The 25,138-nt window shown below is 42.0% G+C and overlaps 2 protein-coding genes across 2 annotated transcripts; both read right to left on the bottom strand.

Annotated features, from left to right (window-relative positions):
- Window positions 1-6,551: 6,551 nt before the first annotated feature.
- On the bottom strand, window positions 6,552-12,288 carry LOC117262642 (uncharacterized). The gene is made up of 4 exons (XM_033635696.2): window positions 11,606-12,288; window positions 11,246-11,450; window positions 7,949-8,140; window positions 6,552-7,560 (listed from the first exon to the last, which is right to left on the bottom strand). The coding sequence occupies exons 1-4, from the start codon at window positions 11,612-11,614 to the stop codon at window positions 7,235-7,237; spliced, it is 732 nt and encodes a 243-aa protein (XP_033491587.2). The 5' UTR covers window positions 11,615-12,288; the 3' UTR covers window positions 6,552-7,234.
- Window positions 12,289-12,429: 141 nt separating this feature from the next.
- On the bottom strand, window positions 12,430-24,657 carry accs (1-aminocyclopropane-1-carboxylate synthase homolog (Arabidopsis)(non-functional)). The gene is made up of 16 exons (XM_033635695.2): window positions 24,299-24,657; window positions 23,488-24,149; window positions 22,616-23,379; window positions 22,452-22,511; window positions 22,293-22,363; window positions 22,103-22,172; window positions 19,719-19,785; window positions 19,134-19,231; window positions 17,512-17,589; window positions 17,290-17,390; window positions 16,710-16,799; window positions 16,557-16,602; window positions 16,273-16,414; window positions 13,881-14,023; window positions 13,607-13,760; window positions 12,430-13,351 (listed from the first exon to the last, which is right to left on the bottom strand). The coding sequence occupies exons 2-16, from the start codon at window positions 24,125-24,127 to the stop codon at window positions 12,933-12,935; spliced, it is 2,943 nt and encodes a 980-aa protein (XP_033491586.2). The 5' UTR covers window positions 24,128-24,149; window positions 24,299-24,657; the 3' UTR covers window positions 12,430-12,932.
- Window positions 24,658-25,138: the final 481 nt, after the last annotated feature.

The raw sequence follows: 25,138 nt of genomic DNA, 5'->3' as shown, positions 1-25,138 counted from the left end.
GAAACATCATGGAGAGAGCAGGCTAACATTAGACCTCTTGATCATTAACAGTTTGAAGGTTGGTTATTTATTGATAATCAAATACATACCTGCTGGATGTACGCACTACACAGTACGATCTATGATCTGGTTAACTAAAGTCTGGTCAGTGATAATAGGCCAGACCTGCCCTGTTTAGTCATGTGTCATAATGTATTGGATCAAACAGGTTTTGCAGCTGATGGATACAGTCATGATCTGTTTTGAGGCCAATAACAAGGAAATGAACGCACACATTTAGATTAAAACGTCAGTCAGCATCACATGATTTGTGTTTTGTAATTTTTTAGAAGTATTTTCAGTCACATGTGAAACAACAAAGATATGATGGGTGATAGACGGTCAGTAGAAGTGGCCTCAAAGTCTGGCACCAATGGAAAATTGAAGTGCCCTCAGTGACGTCATGACCTTTCCTTCTTTTATAGTTTCCCTGTCAGCTACTGCAATTATGAACATCCTAACAGGAAATACGCTCGGACCTATTTAGAATGATTATGCTGTCAAGTTTGAAATGGTCTATAGGCGACATAGGCAGTTGCCTGGGGAGCCACTCAGGGGGAGGGGGACACCAAATGCCACCCCCCCAGGGTTTTACCGCTTCTAGTCCTGGCAGAAGAACCTGCACTGCTGACACTGATGGGGATGGTGGTGTAGAGGGGAAGCTTGCCTATGTCACCAAATGTGCTAGGTGCAGCACTGGATCATGGTGCTGAAATGTCGGTGGCACTGGATCAGCAAAGATATTCCAATTCATTCAATGTCTGTACCAGATTTCACAGCAGTTCATCAAATAGTGGAGTGGAACGATTGATGTCTGGTCAGAGCTTGTTCAAAATTTGGTATCAAGTAGAAAGAGATATTTCAGAGGGGTGAACTTTGACCTGATGGCACAAGATGAAAAGTCAGGGGATTAACAAAGTCATTAGGATTCTGTGGACCATGAATGTCAGTTCAAATTTTCATGGCAATGCGTTCAGCAGTTGTTGAGATATTTCAGTCTGGACCAAAGCGGGGGGGGGGGGGGGGGGGGCGGACCATCTGACAGGCTGACATTTCCATCCCTGGAAGGACATCGGAAGTGTGGCTAAAAAGCAGTGTATATGCTATGAACACTAATTTGTACCATGTGAGGACACTATAATGCATCAACTGCTAAAATAGGAGTAAGTATAATGCACTGGGGGGCAAACATGGAGTGATTTCGGACACAACCCGAGAGAGTGAGCGGATGTTTTTTGTCTGCTCATCGTCACAGATCTGCTCATTGCTTTTTAGATTATTCATCCATGCAGAATTCTTTTCCCAAGATTCAACCATGTCTCCATGTCTCTCTTTTATACTCTGTTTTTCCCCCTCCCGCCTCCTCTCGCTTCACTTCCTCGTGCCATTCACTGTCATTGTGAAAAGGTGTGTGTGACTCCACTAGTAGAGCAGAGCCCATTATCGTAAATAGGCCAATAAGTAACTTCACACAACGTGTCTCCAAAGCAAGCACACTCTATATGCAAAGCAGAGGCGCACTGTTAAAGAAACTGGCGCCAAGTGATTATATTTGTAATTTAATTTCCTTGGTCACACAGAGATAAGAGAAGGGAGCGGCTACAGTTGGCCAGGGATGAATAGAGTGACGAGAATGGGACTACAGTTTCATTGTCTGGACTGAGATGTCCGAGACGACACCACTTACGAACAAGGGTACTGGCGGGCAGATACGGTACATGCACAGGGATTCACAAGTCTGTGCTCAAAGACACAAAAACAATGTTAATACCAGAGACGGCAGAGAGAGTTCTTCTATGCAAGAACACCTGCACTCAGTTGAAAGGATGAATGTGAGTTCAGGATAATCAAGAAAGTCTTTTTCTCCCCGAAGTAAGCTCTGTCTCTCCCGCACTCAGCACTGCTGAACAAATGTAATCAGCAGGGTGGTCTGGGTGGGATGTCAGTCACAAAGAGCAACAGCTCATTGCAGATTCTACAGGCAAGATGAAGCGAGTCCCTGTGGAAAAAAAAAAGAGACGACTGAAGGACACAAGGTGTACACCCTCTCTCCGTCTCCCTCCCCCTGTCTGCTTTTTTGGAGATTGTAGAACAGCACATATCAAATTTCCCGACTTTTCCATTTTCAAAGAGTGTCCACTTTAACTGATGACAATGCAGTGGAAGGCACAGTGCAGCAGTGGTCAGACTCTGATTCTGACCACATCAGAACATTCAGAGAGCCGGGGGAGTGATTGGTTCTAAGTTGATCAAAAGTCGGACACCACACATTGTCGAACAGAATCCAGGGTCAGCGTGAAACTGTTTTGTGACATTTCAAATCCTCTCTCTCCCTTTGTTCTCTCCCCTCTCCTCCTCTCATCTTAATGTCTAGTCCTCCCCTGCTGTCTAGTCTTTCTGCGTATTTCCTCAGCGTCTTGACTTTGAACCCAACAGCGTTAACCTGTCAGGAAAGTTACAAATGTTCTGAGTGAATTATGTAAACCACGGAGAAATAAAACTGCAAAAAAAAAAAAAAAAAAAAAAAAAAAAGGCATGGCGTTCTTGCTTTTATTTCATAATTCATCACTCTCACAGATCCAGCCAAATAAAACTTGACTTATTAAGTAGTCCGATACATTCTGGCTCCAAAATCCTCTGAAATATGCTGGAGAATATTAATCACACTTTGTCTACCTCGCAAATAAAAATCAAACACGTTTACATACATGCACAGCCTTTTGTGTGTGTGTGTGTGTGTGTGTGTGTGTGTGTGTGTGTGTGTGTGTGTGTGATTTCATTACTCATCAAGTGAGTGTCTTGCGCATTTCACCAGATTTCATTGCAAGAGGCAAAGCTATAGATGTTACACCAGCACCACCAAAAGGTAAAGCCAGAAAACAACAGGCTGCTTTCTTCCCCTCCAAAATACAAACTTACAGCACCGAAAATCTGATTAAGGATGCTTTGCTTTGGCAGCCGGCGAGTTTATTTATTTATCTCAATGAACACAACCACAAACAGACAAGAGCAAAGAGGAACACAGGCTTTATACTGACGGGGGGATGGGATAGTGGCAGTGCGGCATAATTAGTAGGACATGGCTGTATAATTGGTCTCTAATTGATATGAAGAGCAGTGGTTTATCCCAGGTTGTGTTCTACACATGCTGCCAGGAAGCGCTGGCGGCCTGCTCAATCTTGGTGCCATCTTCTGATTGATGTCTCTGTAGCAAATGCCCTTCAACAATCAGTACCCACAATCTCTCTGTGTCTATCAGGCCACCTGTCTATCTGCACGTAACATCTCCCACCATTCATCTGTCATTTCATCCTTTGTGCCTAAACGTCTCACTATCTCTTTCTTCCTATCTCCACATTGATTCGGCCTGTCTTTCTCTGAAGGCATTCTCAACCTTTGCTCTGTTTTTCTCGGGAAGGTGAAAGAGCAGCGTTTGTTGTGGTGGAAGGTGAAAAGTGGAGGGGTTTGTTTATGAGACACTGGCAGCCATAAAAGACTGCGTGCTTTCAATGGCCCCAGACAGCACCCACCGGGGGAAATAAAAGCAACTTTAGATGAAAGGGAAATCAATTTTAAAAGTACTTTTATTCACAAAAGAAAGTGGCGTACCTGCTCTCTCAATTTAGCAAAATGAGACTTGAAGAGGTTCCTTTCAGAAAGGAGAATTGAACTAAAATAACAGTCACTGCTGAGAGGCACAGCTGGACGCGAGAGGTCAACACACTGCGAACTGAATGGATTTGAAGTTTGGGTGGGGAGGCTCTTTAGAACAATTCTGTTCATGGATCGCGTGCTGATGCAAGACGACCTTCAAGGACGTTCCCCTCATTTACACAGCAATTAAGCACTACCCTGTTGGTAAATTGAAAAAGAGACAAAAATCCTCTGTGGATTTAATAACAAACTCATTACCAGGGCCCAACAGGGCGGAACTGCCTTTTAATTAGAGCAACACCTGATTAACGCCCAATTAACAGAGCCAGAGCCACTTAATTCTCCCCCACTTTGGCAGGTTGAGAACATAAACATAAGCAGTCCAGCATCAGAGTGCTTCCTCTCCTCCTGGGAACGTGTGAGAGAAAAGTAAATAACGACTTCGGAGGCAGTCTGTTGTCGGGTGGTCCAAATGCTCCGAAGAGCTGGGAACTGTGTGCTGGAAATGCATGAGGTAAGTGTTTCAGGAAGGAGACAGATGTAGGACTGGCTGGCAAAAAGTACGCTTCACTACACATGCAACTCCTGGTGGGCTGATGTAGGACAACTGTCCAAGCAGTTAGCCATCATGCTCAGCCATATGAGCACCCAGTCCTCCTGCTCCCAGATAATACAAGACAGACACACCTTATGGTTGTAAACTTTTAAAACTTATATAACTGTGGAAGGGTGTGGACAGCACGTGACAACAAAGCCTTGTTGAACATACAATATACCACTGGTTCCCACTTGGGGCTCCTAACCCCCCACTAGGGGTCGCCAAAGCGTCATAGGAGGTTGCGTGGCTTAGATTTAAAAGGTGTCAGACAACTTTATATATATGCATATATACAGTCAGGTCCATAATTATTTGGACAATGATACAGTTGCCATCATTTTGGCTCTGTGCACCACCACAATGGGTTTTAAATGAAACAATGAATACCTGCTTAAAGTGCAGACTCTCAGCTTTCATTTAAGGCTTTTTTCAAAAATGTAGTATGAACCGTGTAGGAATTACAACCATTTCTTCACACAGTCCCCCGACTTTAAGGGCTCATAAGTATTTGGACAAACTAACATAATCATCAATTAAACAGTCAGTTTTAATACTTGGTTGCAAATCCTTTACAGTCAATGACTGCCTGAAGTGTTGGACACATAGGCATCACCAGATGCTGGGTTTCTTCCCTGGTGATGCTCTGCCAGCCCTTTACTGCAGCCGTCTGCACTTCCTGCTTGTGTTTTGGGTGTTTTGCCCTCAGTTTTGGCTTCAGCAAGAGAAACGCATGTTCAATTGGATTCAGGTCAGATGATATGACTTGGCCATTGCAGAACATTCCACTTCTTTGCCTTAAAAATGTCTTTGGTTGCTTTTGCAATATGCTTCAGGTCAATGTCCAACTGCACTGTGAAGCATCGTCCAATGAGTTTTGAAGCATTTAATTGAATCTGAGCAGATAATGGTGCCCCAAACACTTCAGCTTTCATCCTGCTGCTCCTATACTATACTTATAATTTTAAGTATGTATAATTGTTAAAAATTTAAAAATTAATATAGAATATTAAAAGTGTTTTAAAGTTCAAAATCATCGTAATATTCACAGGAAATAATCTGCTCCAAAAACAAAGCAGCACAGACATCCACTCCGACATCTTAACCCACTGGTTAGAAAAAGAAAATAAAAAAATAAAAAATAAAAATTAAAAATACAAAAATTAAATAAAAATTTAAATAGAAAAAAAAATAGGAAATAAAATTTTAAAAAAAAGGAATGGGGCGGCACGGTGGTGTGGTGGTTAGCACTCTCACCTCACAGCAAGAGGGTTGCCGGTTCGATCCCGGGCATGGGAGCCCTTCTGTGCGGAGTTTGCATGTTCTCCCCGTGTCAGCGTGGGTTCTCTCCAGGCACTCTGGCTTCCTCCCGCAGTCCAAAGACATGCAGATTGGGGACTAGGTTAATTGATAAATCTAAATTGTCCGTAGGTGTGAATGTGAGCATGAATGGTTGTCTGTCTCTACATGTCAGCCCTGCGATAGTCTGGTGACCTGTCCAGGGTGTACCCTGCCTCTCGCCCGATGTCAGCTGGGATAGGCTCCAGCCCCCCCGCGACCCTCAAGAGGATGAAGCGGTTAGAAGATGAATGAATGAAAAATAATGGTACTAATTGTCCACTCCACATTACAATGACACAGATATAAAAAAAATAGGTGCAAATTAATTTTTTTCTACAATGACATACATGATTGACATATCATGTATTTATGTGATAGGTGTATGGGGGGAATATAAAGTAAGAATATAAAGTAAAAGTTTGGCCGAGCCCGACTGGATGATAAAGCTCATTGTATTAATAGAGCCATGACAGGACTCAGTTGTTTAATAAAGATGGATGTAATTTGTTCCATCTGATAAAGGTCCCAAACTTTTTATATCCATGTATAGTATGTGGGAGGGTCTGGTTTCAGCCATCTGATGGTTTTACACTTTAAGGCTGCTGTAAGTAATTATGTAAGAGGTGTTTCTTATCCCTCACATCAGAATTTCTACTGTGGGGTGTTGTGAAATAGAACTGCTCGTTCTACACAATTTCCTTTTACTGTGTTCACTTTTGGGGTTAACTGTACCATTTATCATATGATATATACTACCAATTATATCATCATATATCATTTGCATTGAATATAATATGGAAATACCCATAAAATATGTCACTTAGTCAGGGGTCATCAGTTTATTCTATGATACAAAGAGGGTCCAAAGCCACTGTCATATGACAACTCATTGGTGCTAAAATAAATGATCGTTGAAAAAGGGTTTGACCACAGATATTTATTACATATCATCAACAGGACACCCTTCATAGGAGAACAACAAAAGGAACACAATGTGTGTCTGTCATGTGCATTAATCATTTTAAAATAACATTTTTCTTTTGTTGAGGTCTGTAAAAAGTGTCACGTGGGCATTACAAGATGGCTCTATTTTAACATTTATCAACTCCATTGCATTTCTTACTGAAACTTTCAGTTAAAAATATGTGTGGAATTTTCTGTGAGTGTTTTGTAAACATAAATTCAACTGAAAAACCTGCCACAACTGAATCTGCTCCTGGCCCAGGGGCAAACCTGCACATGAAATTCAAAACTTTGCAAACACCTGTCGTCACACTGTCAGAGAACACCTCTCATCTTCTACTATGTGCCAAGTTTCCCAGCCAGTGTTGTTGGACCTTAGTGTGTTTTTATTTCAGTTCAGTCCATACTGAGAGCAAACGGGAGACTAACCACAACGATCAGCTCCTCAGGAAGCTGGAGCCTTCAGTCCCACTGACATTCAGGATTCAGACTTAATTCCTCTGGCACACACTTAACTCCCAACACAGTTAATCAATATTCAGTCTGGCTGTATAGATCTATAAAGCTGCGAGGAATTGCCGGCTTCTCATTGAGTCTGTGTGCGTTAATGTGTAACTTAAACATTCACATTCATTTCGTCTGTCATGTCCTTAGATCTGAACTCCACTCAAGGCCCTCAGGAGCCAAGATGCTTCTGCAGTCACCAGGGTAATAACTATCGCTGAAAGTGCGTTTAGCGGCTTTAACTTGAGAGGCAATGCGCCACGACTCTACGGACTTCTCCAAGTCTGGCAGGATGTCAGGCACAACAGCTTGTTCGACTACAAAGACAATCGGCTCCACCACCAGCAGCAGCACCCAACCGAAAACCCCTAGCCAATAGGAGGAGCCGAGGCTGGAGAAGTCTTGACTGATTTCCTCCCGGTGGTGAGAGGTGAAGAGAGACCAGCTGAGGAGGAAGAAGAAACCTGTGGATGGAGGAGAAAAATGAGTCAAATCAAGTATCATTGCGGGGAAAAGAAGAAAGTCATTAAGGTCAATTATTACGCGCCTGGAGCTTTAGAAAAGAGTTTGTATGATAATGAACTGCAATTCCAAGGAAAGTAAAAAGTCTCTTTAAAAACTGCTGCCCTGCAGGGTATGTAAATGAGCAGTACATTAAAGAATTTCTGGAGGTGTGGGTTTGACATGTACCACACAAACCAAAAGGCTATTTGGAGGTTAATTGGAAATGGGGCTGTTTTTTATGCCTTTACTTGCAATGTATATGTTATTTTAAAACTCCCACAACAACAACAGCCTAATTATTAATAAAGTGAGACACAAAAACATGGTGTTGATCACGTAATATTCTACCTGTAGCGGCCATGGTGAGCAGCAGCAGTGTGGTGGGGTAGAGGGCCTGCCCTGCCATGAGGAGGGAGCGAGTGTTGGAGTAGGAGCGCACTGTCTCAGATGTCCAGCAGAGGGCAAACACCAGACACAGAGCACTGGTGCTCACAGCCATGAGGAAGGAGAGGAATCCAAATACTCTCTCTGCTTCCAGGGCTAGAAGACACAAAACAAAAGACACAGACATGGTTTTAAAAAGGTGAACTAGATATAAACTTTCATCTGCCACAGTAATATCAAAGGAATATTCACCCAATGATCAGTTATATATCAATTAGTTTCACCATGTTACCTTGAATTTGTGAAGGAATCGTTTTACAGCAGCAAAGCTATATTGAAACATCCATGTACAAACTCTCACACAACTTGTGCAGAATAATCCAAGTCTTACATATCCAAAAAGCTGCTCAGTATTTCCCCAACACATTTATTTTCACTTAAAAAGAAAAGAGCATGGACAAGTTTCACTTTCAGTTCAGTTTTAAGAGTAAGGATTCTGTAAAAATGCATATTTGGGAAATACTGAGCATACGACTGTGTAAATGAGTCTTGGAATATACTGCAGGAGCTGTGTGAGAGTTGTTCTGATATAGTTTTACTGGTGTTAAAGGTGGTCCCCGATCAATCAATAAAACAATATGTTTTCTTTATGGATTCCAGGTAACACAGCATGACTAACTGATCTATGAATGATCATTTTGTGGGTGAAGTACTGCTTGGAGTTTTCTGGCTATAATAAGTAGGCAGCGTGATGAAGCGAAACATGTTGAGGCGATGACACACTCCTGGATTGATGCCCTCACAACATGTCCCTGCCTACAACTGAAACCAGAAGGGTAAAACCAAGAGTTCATGGACTTTTTAGGTAGTTTTTCATGCACGTTGAGCTCATACTACATTACACTCATTCTGAAAGTGGGCTTGGACAAAAGAAGACACAGCGGAGGACAACAAACATTAACAGGGGACGATTTCTCTTTGTTAACAATTACCAGCAGTTTGCCTCAGTTGGGCATTCTTTTGTTAAGGCAAACCCTAACTATATAGTTTGATAGCAGTGTAACACCATTTGTCTTTGACTAGGCACATTTTAACAAGAAGCATCACATGCATGTTCATGTACTGTTACAGCTATTTTGTGATTAATGTTGGATTTGATAACTTAGTTTTTCTCAGACTGTAAGTTTTTCTGTGTTTACTACGGACCAAGCTGGCCATTATGCTAGCTGTCTGAGGCTAATGTCTTGCTACAACAATGTACACATAGTTAGCTAACGGTTACAGTTGAGTTACCTCTATTGTATTTTACTCTTTTTGCTTTTCTTTTATTTATATATTAATTACTATGTAGTATTTCCTTTTAGGTTTGGGCAGTATACCAGGGTATTTAGAAATCCTGAATGTTATTTTCAGTACCATCAAAAATACAGACGCTCCTCTTATTTTATTAAACTGAGATGCTTTGTGTAGTGCACAGCACACGCCACCAGAGGTCGCTGAACTGAAAGAAATGGCAACTGCGCGTGGTGGGGATAATGTTACAAGACTAGTAAAAAAGAAAAACACATCTGCCCCTGTTTGAGTTGAGGGAATTTTGCCACATATAACTTGATCTTGAGATGACCTTTTCTACCTACAAAAGCAATTTATGTGCCACATGATTTTATAAACATATCTTTCTTCCACCCACTGATGTGTCAGTTTTCACTGCGCCAATGCGTCGCATCCTACAGCAAGAGGGGCGCTTACTTCCTGCCTAATCAGTATTCTGGGGACCATAAGTATTTAAACCCAGCAAGATCTGTCTAAGTAGGCTATCTGCGTGTTAGAAACACAAGATTTTAGGTTAGACAATGACACACATGCTACAATGACTTCTATCACCATTAGTTTACACAAATACCGTCATATATCATATAATGTCAGAGGTGTGAAGGCATGAAAAAAGACACCCAATCCTAGCATCTATGACTTAAAATTGATTTTTAACTGGGTATTTTGGTTCCTCCTGGCATAAGGGACAATGTTACTGACTGGACAGCTAGCGTATTCTATATTTTCTGATTCCAGTTTTCTTACTGGACTCATTTATTTCCAGTACCTTTGGTGCAACTCTTTTTCTGAGATTTTTTGTTTTGAATAGTTTATAATCGTTCTCTTCTATGTCCAGATATTGCATTGTAACGTCCAATTTATGAAGCCAAACTGCTACAAGCATTTTATTTACTCTGTTTTATTTCATTCTAGCCTTTATTTCTACCTCTCTGGTTGTATATAGTTTGGTTATATCCCCTTTTTCATAGCCATCCTTCGGATATGGACAGAAATAGAATATGAAAAGTAAATACAAAATATGAGGGTGAAAGGCTTTATTTGTTATACAAGATCCTTTTTTGCAATATTTCTTTTCTATATGTGGGTGTAAGCTTTTTTTTTTTTTTAATTAATTTCTTTATTTTTAAAGTTTATTTATTTAATACTTTATTTTTCTCTCTCTCACTTTTTGTATATTGATCTGCATTGACAAAGGATATGTTAATAGTGTATTTCAAAAATAAAAAGAAAGTGAAAAAAGATAATGATTAAAAATAATCTTGTGGTTTATACTGTACATTACTAAAATGTCCTTATGTTTCCGTACAATTATATAACTGTGTGTTATTAACCGTCAAAGGAATACTTTAGATCCTCCCCCAAAAAGAAATAGTTTATAAAAAAGACTTGAAAGCACATACAGTGGTCTACAGTAGATACGCTCACTCTCTCACTCTCTCACTCTCTCACATAATAGTTATAATACAGACATAATTTCTTTTAGTTAACAATAACAACAAACAAGATGTGGCTGACGAAGACCAGCTGACCAAGACTTCTGCATGTTTGCCTTCAGTCAAGTGTGAAAGCTTGTGCAAAGAATTCACTTCTCTGGTACTGGAGCGAGCTCAAACTTGTTTACCACTGCTGAGAGGCTCATCTGTACCCTAGTGTTTTTTCAAAACGCTCCTCCTGATGCTGATTCCCTCTAGAGATTCAGACGTGTAAAAAGTTTCCCTGAGGCTAATCTCTTGCAGTGCCTGATCAACACAGCACATCAAAGACATACTTATGTTTAATTAAGTATGTTGCCCTGCCTCATATACATTTTTTATTATTACTGTATGTCAGTCAAAGCTGTAACTGAACCCTGAGTGACAGGTTTAGGCACATAACTAATTTGATCTGTTGACTGGAAGAATGTCAAAGATGTAAATTGTTGCTCACCATTGAAGACAGGGCCATATCGCCGATTTGCCTGGTCGCTTTCAGTGTTATTCCACTCTGTCCAGAGTCCCCTATCCTTCAGCCAGTACGGTGTCCACACTGCAAAGCACACACACAGGCAGCCTGCCAAACCCAGGCAGGACTGAAAAAACCTGAAGCGGCTGATGGTGTCTCCCAGTTCCAGCAACTTCATATTTTTACACCACTGAGAGAGAAAGACAGGGAAAGAGAAGAGACAGGAGAGAACAAATGTTAAAGTGTTGAAGTTGAGTAACAGAAAGAAAATCTGTCTCAAAACTTGTCATTTAATTCATATAAATCAGCTTTATGAATGTAGAACTGTAATAAAAGTAGTCTTACCTTTGTCATTGTACAGGACAGAAAGGTGTCAGGAGCAAAGCTGTGAAGTTAGTCAGCGTTCAGGTGGAACAAAGTTTACACTACGACTTACTGCTGCTGTACAAATACTGCTATACTGTACAAACACTTTGAACACTCTACTTGTACATTTCAGATACACAAGACCTCACATGCAGCTCAAGGGCTTCAGTGTGTTACTCCGCCTCTGCTGCAATGGAAACTCCCCCAGCCGGCAGCTAAATTTCCCCGTGAATTCTCCACTGTGACCCACCACCTCACACTGTAGGGAAAGTGAAAGCGCCCACAACGGCGACTCAATATTTGAGGAAGCAGAAGTTTGCATAGCTGACATTATGCAACGAGGAATTCAGAATAACATTAAAGGGCAGTTAAAATATCTAAATATGTCTTGATACTTGAGAGATATTCTGCAGCAGCAATATAACATGACATTTGTTTGTATCAGATGCAGACACTGTGTGGGGGGTGTGAACGAGTCATTACGACACAACATTTAAGGAAATCCCACTCTCAGTTTCACACAGGGGGGCACATTGTGGTGCGGTCGATGGCGTCTTCAACCTCAGATATCTCCCCTCTTCGTCATACGGCACCACCCCCTTCGCTTGACTTTGGTGCAACGGAACGGCACCCACAACCCACCCAACAGAAAGAAGTGAAAAAAACACATCACACTGAAATGCCTTAAGAGCATGTGTTGTACAAAATCAAGGCAGTAGATGTCTTTAAATAAAAACATAAATATGTTTAAGTCTAGATAATTATCACAAGCCAATTCAGATGTATTCTCAATAGTCAATTAAAGACATTAAATTCACTTTTATTCACAGATCATTAACTTTACAGAAATTACAATACATTCTGATAAAGTGCATATGACCAAATAATGAAGACGTACAATTTATATTAAGATGTTTAAGAACAGAAATTGGCTGATTTTGGTTGATTTACATTTGGCATTCACTTAGAGTTGGAGTAAATAAACATATATCTTGTCAGACTGGATTACAAAAAAAAGCAAGGCTCTCTTTTAGCAGCTTCAAAATAAGGCCTCAATATGCAGATAGAAAGGTGCTCTGCCCTGTCCTTCCATCCTGGCCTCACCTACATTACTGTTCTTCTTCTTCTCCCCTCTTTAGTCTGCTCTCAGCTAATGTTTCCTCTTCACACAGAAATAGGCATCAGATCTGACTCTGTGTCGAGTGTTTGTGTTGAGCTTCTCACCGTAAACGCGGGGACTAAGAGGGATGCTGAAGCACTGCCTCTTGAAATCTGGCAGCTACGTTCGTGCCTGTTTATCCTAAGCTTACTTTCTGGCTCTTTGCAGCAGGGCCTTGAATACATCAAGAATCTCTGGGTCCTCCCCAGCAGACAGCTCTGGGGTGTTTTTCTCCAGCCAATCAGACGAGTGGATCTGGTGCCTGAGAGTGCCAATCAGAGAGTCCAGGCTGTCTGCGGGCTTTGATGCTTGGCAGTCCAGCAGCACAATCTCCTCGGTGGCCAGCGGGCCCGTGTCGGGAACAGGGCTATCCTTCTCCCTCGGCTGGTCGGATGACTTGCTCTGGGGTGATGATGTTGAATTGACAACTGCAGCATTGTCTGACTTGGCGCTGTCCTCTTTCTCTGATGTTTTGCTCTCCTCGCTGGCTTCTTTGATAGAGTGTGAATCGGGGCTGGTGTTTTTTTCTTCAATTTCTTTCAAGGCTTCCCTAAATCGCTTCAGGCCTGAAATAATGCAAAACATTATCAGAACAAGCTAGTAACTATTATCCAATCAATACTTAGTTTAACACACAAAGCAGGAGATTACTGAAAATAATAGATGTCTATTCACCCATTCATTTGTTTATATATATCCACAGGTTACAGGAGAAAATGGGAATGTGAGGTAATTACACAGCACATTATTTGAAAACAGTTTTTCAACATACAAGACTTGTAGCTCAGCAACAGAGTGTGCATATTACACTACAGACTGACCAAGCTGAAGGTGGAGCTGTTGGTCTGCGAAGATAATGCGGAACCAGCCAGGCGTGGAGCAGGAGAAGGCCTGACCACAGCTCAGCAACACCTTGTGTCTGATGAAACCCTTCCACAGACCCAACTCCTCCTCAAACGACGCCACTCTGAGGTACTATCAAAATGGAGAGACAGAAGTGACAAATCAAGCCTACAGTGCGGGGAACTCACACACAATGAGTAAGAGGTGAAATTTCAACCCCAACATCTAAGCCTGACTTTTTGTTTTTTGTACCTTTCTGAGGTCAGCCCAGACATACAGAGCAGCAGGCCTGTCCAGGAAGGGGACGCCCAGACTTTGCAGCTCTCCTGTCACGTAACTGTGAGCAGCCTTGAGTCTGCTCCTGTTCTCAGACAAAAATTCCTCATTGATCCACTCTGGAATTTGAGAGTGTGAAATGACAGGAGGTAAGTGTAAATTGAATGTTACAAGTCTTTGTGCTTTGTGTGTCATTTCAAAGGAAGCCCAAAAAAGGGGACAATATCCCTCAGACAGTTATGTGATCATACGTTTTTTTGAAGGGAAGGAACACTGGCATTGGGCTGTGGTTGATGACTTTGTATCTTGGTGTGGTGAGGCCTTCCTCAAATTAAATGTTTCGAAAACGGAAGACATTATAATCAGTTTTAGAAAGATCTCTCCCAATCCTGTACTAACCACCTTCTAAGGTGCTGAAATAAACTGTGTTTTAAAGTCCATTCTGTTTCCCCGATGAAAAAGCCTCAACAATGCCTTTCATTTTTTCTCTCTCTTTTATTTTGAGGACAATGCATTCTTTTAATATCTCCTTCCAGATGATGACTCTTTTCTTTTCTGAATCAGTTTTCATTTCTGTATTGTTGCTTGGTATGGGAGCTTGACTTTGGCCGACAAAAACAGGCAAAGTGGCTAGTAGGAGTTTAGGGAGGAGTTAAGGCTAACTGTCAGACATACATAACAAGCAGGTGCTTAGGAAGGCTACTTTCCTTCTGGTACTCCAAGATCAGCCCCTTGAAGGTTGAACTATTAAGGCCAAAACACACCGGCACCAAACGACGAGTGTCTAAAAATACACCTATATTACTTTTTATGTACAACCCCATGGCAGGTAGACGCACACCGGCGCTCCTGGATGTCTCACCTCGCAGCACTGTCCTATTTCCAGCCTTGTTGCCCCTGAATTAAATACATTTTTCCTCCACTCCCTCTCTGCTTATTCATACCAGCCCCCGTAGCACCTCTTTTCTCTGCAGTTTGACTCCTCGTCTCACCATGGATGTATACTGAGAACTCTGTTCCTGTTGCTGTCTCTTGTGTGTGTTGTAGAATGGATGAGGAGAGACTTGTTGTCAAGGTTGAGAAATGTCCCGAGCTCTACGACCCACAATCCCATCATTATAAAGACAATGGCCAAAAAGATATTGCCTGGCGAGTCAGGGATCTGGAGATTGTCACTTCAGGTGAGAAATCAAGTTCAATCAGTGGGTGTCCACACATGGAGCTCAATGTAAGTTCAATCAGGCAGACTTTCTCAATGCTATATCCATTCACAATTCTCTCTCTATTCGTCTCCCACCACTTCCTCCAATCAGCTGACTATGGGTGTTCCTTCTCCCGGTTAGCCAATCAAGTTTTCCACAATCTCCTTCAGCCATTCATGTCGTCGCTGCCAAACTTTAAATTCTCACTGCTCCTGTCACCTTATCCAGAGCCCAGGACAAGCTCATCAAAAGCCCACTCCTCTTCACATCCAGATCCTCAGCTCCCTCTTCATCTCATCACCACCATTTCCACCACCAGCGTCTACACTCCATAGGGGTGGAAATAATCTACTAATCTACTACATCTTTACCACCCACCTGGAATAGATGACATCACGATGGGGTCTAACCGCCTTCACATTTCTCATACTTATGTGCACATGTAAATAAATATTCTTTTCTCTCAGAACGAGTCTCCTGATTGAAATGATTTTAAGCTAACGCAGAGGTGGAAGAATTACAGATCTTTTTTATAAAAGTAGTCATAACTTTGTGTGGTTTTTTGTTGGCATGCTGTTGACATGTTGACGCGTCTTGTGTGTGCTAGGGGCGGCATTTAAGGTGCGTCATATGCCTCGCTGTGCTGCAGCAGTGCCGGTGCGTTTTCAGCTTTACCCTCAGGTTGTAAAGTGACTGTTATGAGGACCCAGAGAAATAAGGTTTCCTTCATCCCTGCTGCCATTTAGCTGTTAACTGTAGTCTGTATATTGCTCATTGGCACAGATTGCTTTGGTTGTTTACTTGTACTTTTACCTGAAAGCCGTAGAACCTCATATTGAAACACTCTGTACAGTATGTTCTGTTGTTTGTTGTTATCCATCAGTGTAAAGGTGTTTTGTGTGTTTCGTATGAATCTTGGCTGCAAACCAATTTCCCTGTAAGGGACAATAACAACACACTTTTGAAGCAGGGAAACCGTTATGAAGCGCAAAATTAATCTGAATTTATGAATTTAAACTCAACCAAACAAACACCTTGCTATGCACAAGGACAGCTGATGGTATTAGTGTAAATTTTGACCAGTCTTCACCAAAAGGGGGTTGATGTGAGGATTGTTTCTCAATACACTGTGTTTGCAAAATCACATGTGAAGCTTGGATCCGTACCTCTGTCCTGAAGCAGTTGTGCTACCTGGTGCTGGGTGGTTCCTGAGATACCGTGGAATGAGCCCAGCTGGGCCAACGCCTCCACAAGGTCTTTGTTCTCAGTATACAGAGTGCCTATTCTGATTCCTGACATTGCAAAGTCCTAGAAACAACAAGAGCCAGTAAATGAAAAAGAACTGCAAAAGCAAACTATTAAAGAAAAGCTGAGATTTCTTTGCACTGTGAGCAGAGATATAAAAAGTCTCAAAGTCTCAGACTCTCATTCAGTGCAGCACAGTACGTACCTTGCTCAACCCCCACAATACATGCGTCCTCTGTGGGTCGGGCAAACTGAAATAAGAGCACATCATCGGCAGTTAAGAGGCTGTCTTCAGTCACACTTGTTATGATTAAGGATCTAATAGAGTAATCACGCAGAGGTTAGGTTCGTGCAGTACCTGTCTATGCTGAGGACACTGTGAAAGGCGACAGATTCATCAAAGACCGTCAGCATATACAATTCATCAATGATAGCGTGGAGCTCGTTTCTAAAGCAGGAAATTGTGGAGAGAAAGATGATGTAAATTTACACAATGCGGCATTAATAAACCTTGGTTTCATATTGTTAATGACCGTTTATGACAAAGAAAATGTGACCGAAATGTAAAATGGTCCCTTCAACATCCTACATCAGTGTAAAAAGCACTGTGGTTTATGGTTACAACAGTTCAGTGCCTGCAAGGGTCTGCGGGGGGAATTACTCTGGCAAGATCATTTAGAAAACAATAGATGATACAGGAGACTCCTTGGCACATGGCTGCACTTGACAATATGCTGATGGTTAGGAGAGGTGATAAAACTCCATCATGAGCGCTTGATATTCCACACACGGGACAGAGCACTCAGACCATAAAATAAAAGAGTTCACACTACGAACTGTATGCAGTGCTTGGGCAAAGTGCTTAAAGGAGCCACAGGACTGCCGGGAGGATTACAGTGTTAGGGCCACAGCGTGAGGTAACAGTGGGGCAAACATACCTTTTGGCGAACTCCAAGAAGTCAATCATCTCTTTTAGGGTGTAGATCTCAGCCATAGGGTTGTGGGGGTTTATCAGTATGATACCTCGGATGGTTAACCCCTAAAAGAGAGCGCCAGTTTCTCAATGCATATAAACTGTTGTAATGTATCTCCTAGCTCAGTCTTTCTTTAAATATTCATTAAGTGCAAATGCTTAAGAGACAAATGCATTCATGAATTACCTCTTGTTTGGCCTTTTTCAGACCTTCTTCTAGTTTGCCTACAGTGAGGTGGAAGGGCCGACTGTCTTTGCCATCGACCTAGAAAAAAAAAAACAAGACAACATTCAAATTAGAAAACTGACAATACACCTTACTGTGTGCGATCACATGATGGACTTAAAGGCGGCTCCATTATTCATTTATTTATTTATAAAGGTTTTTAATATCATTATGTGGTGTTCCAGTAGTGTTCTTGATGTATCAAAATCCAAAAATTCAAATTTTGGTTTAAGTATATACACCGATCAGCCAAAACATTAAAACCATTGACAGGTGACGTGAATAACTTTGATTATTTTGTTCCAATGCATTGTTCTGCTGGGAAACCTTTGGTTCTGGCATTCATATGGATACCACCTGACATGTTCCACCCACTCAAACACCGTTGCAGACCAAGTACCCCGCCTCATGGCAACAGTACTCCCTAATGGCAGTGACGCCCCAGCAGGATAATGCACCATGCCACACTGCAAACATCGCTCAGGAATGGCCCAAGGAATGTGACAAAGACCTCAAAGTGACAGCCTGGCCTCCAAATTCCCCAGATCCCAATCTGAATGAGCATCTGTGGCATGTGCCATTAACCCACCTCACAACCCACTGGACTAAATGGATCTGCCGCCAACACACTGGTGCCAGACACCACAGGACACTCCCAGAGATCCTGTGTCCATGCCTCGACAGGTCAGAGCCAAGTCCAATCCAAGGAGGCCCCACCTTGGATTAGGGGCACATCTGGGGTACTGGCACATCACAAGAATCCCTGAGCAGATTGGGACCTGAAGCCAGGTCGACACCTTGAGCTTTTTGTCACGCTCCACAGGCCATTTTTGTGGTGTGGCATGCTGCTTTTTTCTGCTGGGGGACCACTGCCATTGAGGAGTACTGTTGCCATGACGGGGGGTACTTGGTCTGCAATGGTGTTTGTGTGGGAGGAACATGTCAGGTGGTATCCACATGAATGCCAGAACCAAAGGTTTCCCAGCAGAACAATGCATTGGAACGAAATAATCAGAGTTATTCACTTCACCTGTCAGTGGTTTTAATGTTTTGGCTGATCAGTGTATGTTTCAGCTTCAAAATGATATCTTCCCTTCTAATAACTTTTCCATGTGACATAACATAGGTTTCTGGTTGATGTAATTGCTACACATAAAGTACTGCTGTGGATGCCACATTAGTTCGGTTCAGAAAGTTACACAAATAACAAACTAAATGATGGAGGCAGCGGTACACTAGCAACTCCCAAGTGCTCCTGGGTAAAATTACTGTTTCCTTCAATGAAGTGTGGTGGCTATGAAGACAGCTTCAGTTCCCTATCAGACAAAGCTATCTTACAGCAAGGTAAAATGGTAAAATAACCTAAAATAACCTCAGCACTATGACCTACATTATCCCTCTTTGATAACTGTTGAGTGGGAGTTTCCATTTGAAAACACAGAAAACAAACAGATGCATTCCCCCGTTACAGGTGAATGCAATGTCCACATAACTGTGAGTTATGTATGGGAGTACAGAAAACAAACACTTTGAACACAAGCACAGAGTACACACTGCAGGTTAACCAGGCTCTGTATTCCTACCTCACAGCCAAGAGGAACATGGAAGAGTTTTACATCACTATAAAACTGCAGATCCTCAGCGATAGCACCGTAGAAAGGAGTAGGAATGAGAATGGCATCTACAACATGGAAAAACACAACAACCACATGACACTTAAATACAAACACGTACATTAAGACCAACATAAGACACTATTTAGGTTAGTACTGCACATTTTCATTTCTAATTGAGTGTATATTTGTGTATATTTAAATGAATGACTCTGTGATCCAAGTTAGTAGTAAAATGGGCTGCTTCTCAGGCTCATCATTTTCAATGCAGTTATTGAGAAAAGAAATATATAACATTGCTTAAAACCAGGCCTTGCTTGCAGTGGCATGACAGAATAAGCAATTTATATAGCAGCCTTAATGAATAAATGAGTGAAAAAGTGTTATGTTTTATTGATCGTCCTACAACTTGCCTGCTCTGTTATACTTTATGCAGCAATCATTTTTAATACAAAGCAGGCAAAAAAACTCCTGTCGTTATTGTGTACATATTTGTATTCATACAGTATAGATATGGATGTATTGTGCGCCTGTGACAGTGCATTCTCAACCTACCTTTCGGGTCACAAATTACCGCGGCGATAGACGAGAAGAGGGAAGCACAGCCATTCATCACCACAACCTGAACAAACACACGCATCCGCCGTGTTATGAAAGACCCAATTAAGGCGCAGACGGAGGCCTGATAAATATGCTACAAATTCATCCACCTACTAAAACAGCCTTTCATTACATCTGCAAATTGAGTCAGTTGCCCTAAAAAAATAAAAAGCAATGTTAGCTCAGTTGCAGCATTTAGCGTGTTTATAATCATTACAGAGTTAATCAGATTAATTAAATCCACTGGCTTCAGTTTTGAGAATGAATGGTTGTAACTCAGCGGGTACAGCAGCAGCAGAATGAAGCATTAAAAAAATATTTTGTCAGTAATTACATAATTTTGTGGACATGTGTATCAGTCATGGGACCTTCTTTACACAAATCACAGAAATCCACATTAACTAGTTACATGAGAACAAAGCACAGAAAAATGAATGTACTCCAACTTGTTCTAGGTTTATATGTGTTTGCCTGATGTCTTTGTTTGCACAGTTAAAGGCTGCAACTTGATCAGTGTCCTCAGTCCCTCTCCTCTCCCTTAAAAAAATATGTATTGTGGTGATTTAAGTGGTTTCCTAATTTTTTTTTACTTGTGTAAAAGTAAATAATAGAAGTAACATGTTTAAAGTCAAAAGTCAAAAAGTGTCATTCTGAAGAACAGTTCATTTTCAATTTTTTAAACTATTAATAATTTAATGTATAGGTAGAATTGTTGCGCTGTAGGTCAGTGGTACCCAGAGTCCAGTGTCCAGATTTCTCCTCAGTCATTAGTGTCTCCTTCAAGGAGCTGTCTGTTAGTCACTCACTCTACAGCAACAGCACTTAAGTGTGTTACAAACTTGACACCTTGGCGAGCCATTTGCGGTCCATTCAGAATGGACTTGTGACCCACTTTTGGTCCACGACCCACCTGAGAACAACTGCTGTAGGTGGTTCAGGTAGCACTACAGTAAATGTCATACATTCAGTAGTTTAAAATCAGTAATTTAATTATATCTTTTACCTTTTGTTCAGCGTATTGTGTGTAAAATATCAATATGCAAAGTGCCCACTATCTACAGTCATAATAAAGCCTAAAGCTTATAGTTAGGGCTGGCTCAGGCTTGTCTTGAACCAGCCCCTAGTTAGGCTGATTAAGGTCTAGTCTGCCGGGGGACATCATATGATACACAGAGCCCCTTCTCTCCTTCTCTCGCTCTCAGATTCTGCAAAGTTAGTTCTTCTTCATTTGCTGACATTTATGTCATATTACTGCCTCACTATCACAGGCTCACATTGAAAGACAGAAACATTGTTTAAACCTGCTCTAAGATCACAGGAGTGACACAACAGAACTTGACTGATTTTTGCAATCAAATCCTCCAGAAAGCCACAACTATTTGCTGCAGGCTAATTCTCTCTGTTGCTGTCAGGGCGTCTTACATTTTACCTGCTTGTAAAACTAACCAGTATTCAAAATCTTTTATTCCCTCTGCTATTTATCTTTTAAATTCTCTGTACATTTTTGTTTTTATCTCTTTTATGATAACCTGTCTAATAACGTTCATTGTTTATAGATTCCTTTATTCCACTGAACTCCCTGGCATATTTTGTATTCTGTTTTTGTTATGTTATAGCTTGTGTGCAAGGCAAGATGTTCAAACAAATTGCCCCTGGTGGGATTAATACAATTGTCTGAATCTGAACCTGAATGCATTATTATTATTTGTATTATATTATTACTAAAATCAATGTTATTATGGCTATTGTCATTACAGTATGCCACGCATCCCTCTCTGTCCCTCCCTCTCTTATTATATCATTTTGTCACGACATCTATTGCACGTCTGTCCGTCCTGGAAGAGGGATCCCTCTTTAGCTGCTCTTCCTGAGGTTTCTACCATTTTATTTTCCTGTTAAAGTTTTTTGGGGAAGTTTTTCCTTATCCCCTGTGAGGGTCCAAGGATAGAGGGATGTCGTATGCTGTGAAGCCCTCTGAGGCAAACTGTGGTTTGTGATATTGGGTTTTATAAATAAATTTGAATTGAATTTAATCTTGAACAATATTTACCTCTGACATACTGTAGATACAGAAGTAAATACTGTAATCTTACAGAATGTAAATATGATAAAGACCCTCAGAACTGTGTTGACTGCCCATAGGTGTTACATTATCCACCTCTGCTGCTTTCAGCAAACATATTACGAGGTAGAATTTACTGTCATTCCCTCCATTACCACATTCAGCATCATACTAAATTATATAGTATATATTCAATTGTGTGAATCAGTTGTCTTACACAGACTGTTCATATTACTTGTATTACATTTCAGCATTGAAAGCAATAATCTTCACTCACATTGTCGGCTTTCAGTGGGTTCGGAGAACAGCAGTAGTGAGTCAGGAACTTTGCAACCTCCTCTCTCAAGCTGAAAGAGAGCAAGATGGAAAGGTTAAGAGGGTTTTACTTTGAGAGGTCTTGTTAAAATGTAACTTTACTACGATCCACTGATCTGAAATGAAAATAAATGTCCACTTTAATCTCTTACAATGCATGTCCCCTCCAGTCTGAATACTGCAACAAGGATGCTTCGACATAGAGCATGTCAGGCTTGGTCAGCTGTAGAAGAAAGGAAAATTAAATTAATTGGTGAATTCAGGCAGAATAATTTAAAATTAGCAGGATGTGGTTGCACTGTTAATCTTACCCGTTTATGAAGAATATCAAAGCACAGTTTGTTCTCACTGGTACCCAAGTTGATTATACCCTTGGAGTAAGGAAAAGAGCTCATAAATTATCATAACAGAGACATTTTTGCCATGTCAGCTGTCTGACAGCTGTAACTTGTATTCATTCATGACACAGACTCACATCAGGGTTATCTGTGTTGTGGTATTTGTCCATTCCATACTGGATAAAGCCCTCCTGGAGAATGCCTTGATGCTGTCTGATGCTGTTGCCACGGTTGGACAGGTACGCGCTAGGGCCTAGAGTTCCTTCACCTCTGAGTGCTGCCAAAAGATTGTGAGATGTTTTGCAGGCCTCGACAGATGTAGGCGGCGTGGACTTCATTGTCTCCTGAGTGGAAACAGGCTGTATAGTGGGAGCTTCTGAAGGTGGCTGAGATAAAGATGATAGGACAGACGGGGCAGCCGCAGTCATCAGTGATGCTGACAGATGAGCTAGGGGTGAGGAGGAGGGGTCAGTCGGTGTTGTCGCAGCAGTCACAGCACCCTGTCTGACAGCAACCAGAGCCCCCGTGAGCATGCTGAACAGGCGGAGCTCGTGCTGGCGCTCCTGTTCCGCCCTCCTCTCCTCACGCTGTTCCCTGCGCTCCTCTGCCTGCAGCTCTCTCTCCAGCCGTGCCTCCTCCAGGGAGAGGAGGCGCTCCTCTGCTGACTGCTGCCAGTTTAGGAAACTGGCTAAGGTTTTATCCAAGCTCTTCTGACCACCACATCTAGTGCTCCCATGGCTCCATGATGTTTTGCCACCCAGGCGACGCTTTCTCTGTCTCACAGAGGCTGAGGGGAGAGAAGTCTTTTTGCTGGGGTGCTCGGATGTGTCGTGTGGCACAGGACCACCAACAGCCTGGGTGGCAGCTGTGGCAGAACCAGCAATGTTCAGGTCACTAAAACCTGGAGATATAAAAAAGAGAAACAACTGTTCAATGTTAAATTGTCAATTTATAACCTTATGATGATGACAGGACTATTGATAATAATGATAGTATTTGGACTGACAACCTGAGGGTGACATTCTTGCATTTGTTGAGCTCTCGCCTCGACCCAGAGAGTCCTCCGGCCCCAGTAGAGACTGTCCATCAGTTTCTTGGTCATCTCCAGATCCATAGTACATCTCAGGGGGTGCAACACTTGAGTTCAGCATGCTCTCCTCAACATCTTCACATTTAATATCCAGTGGATCTCCAGTTTTTGGAGGCTGACCAAACAGAAACCCACCAGCGGAAGCAGGACCAAAGGCACCTGCTGGAACCCCTTGCAGGTATGCATCAGGCCCACCCGGGCTCTGAAACACCTGTTGAGCGATGACAGCTCCGCCCAGGGAGGAGTAGGTAATAGCAGGTCTGTTTGCCAACACCCTGTCCATCACGTCATAGAACTTCCAAGACCTCATTTTGTGGTTGTCCTTGATGCGGCGGTACTCCAGCTTCATCTTTTTGATCTTCTCCCTGCACTGGTCTCCGGTGCGATAGATGCCCTTTTCGCGCAAGATCTGGGCAATGCGGTCAAATACACGCTGGTTGCGCAATGAGCTCTCCAGTTCAATCTGGACCGACTCGTCGGACCACAGCTGCAGCAGCTCCACTATCTCCGGGTCGGTCCAGTTGCTGCCTCGCTCATGCCTCCTGCCGCGAAAGTCCATCCTCTAAGTTACAGGACGTGTCCTGCAACACAAGATAACGGGATAATATCAGGAAAAATCAGATATACTCACAAACGACGAGGTTTAAGTGGTCACATGTGTTCTTAATGCGCATAGTTTATTAAAACAATAAACATATGCACGTTATTTTGCCCTGTTGTGTTCTCTCACCGTAAATCAAAAGTGCAGCTCTTCGGATACAGACCCTTGAGGAGCTGCCAGCCTGATGTGACATCCACGTAGGTCGACTCATGTCACGGCTGGTTAACCCGGTTTGGACTGGTTTTGATTGGCAAAGCTTTGTTCAGCCGGTGCTAAGACATATATTTCATTATTAAGAGCAAATTTGTCATAAGTTGGTGAGACGGGGAGAAGACGCGTACAAAAACATCTACATCCGGGTTGACGGCACATGCGTGCTGTCCTTATTCCGGGATAACTTTGGTCCGTGCTAAAGGGGGAGCTGCGGAAAGCGGGCTGGGTTTCACTTATACCAGGCTGTAACGGGTAGACACAACCATGCGAGTCAGGGAGAGCTCTGTGTTATGGCCCCCTCTACCGTACACTGTGCTGTTTATATCCGTGCTGTAAGTTGAAGAGGCGTCCACAAGATGGCGGTCACACACAACGGTAGAGAGAAGCTAGCTGGAAAACGAGGGTGTGTGTTTTGTTTACAGGCGTAGCCAAGAAATAATTTATAACGATTAAATAACAATGAAAGCGGTTTAAATCAATGCAAACAACCACTATTCTTACAAAAAATAGTTTTATTTTCATTACAAAAGCATTAATCGAGGATTTGTCGGTAATTATAATTTTATCGTATAAATGTGTAGTTTTTACTGTGATACATCGTGAAATTATAAGTGAATATTACTCCAAAAATCAATTTATATCACCTGTTTACGAAGACAAGCTGTTAATGTCGAATAAAAGTGGATAAACGTAAGCTTACGCTAATTTATTTCTGCTTCTGACTATATGAAAACGGTCACACGCCCCTGTCGACGA

This window comes from Epinephelus lanceolatus, chromosome 5 (assembly GCF_041903045.1).
Source record: "Epinephelus lanceolatus isolate andai-2023 chromosome 5, ASM4190304v1, whole genome shotgun sequence".
NCBI classification, from domain to species: domain Eukaryota; kingdom Metazoa; phylum Chordata; class Actinopteri; order Perciformes; family Serranidae; genus Epinephelus; species Epinephelus lanceolatus.
The sequence above is the reverse complement of the archived record's forward strand: the minus strand, read 5'-3'. Positions and strand labels throughout refer to the sequence as shown.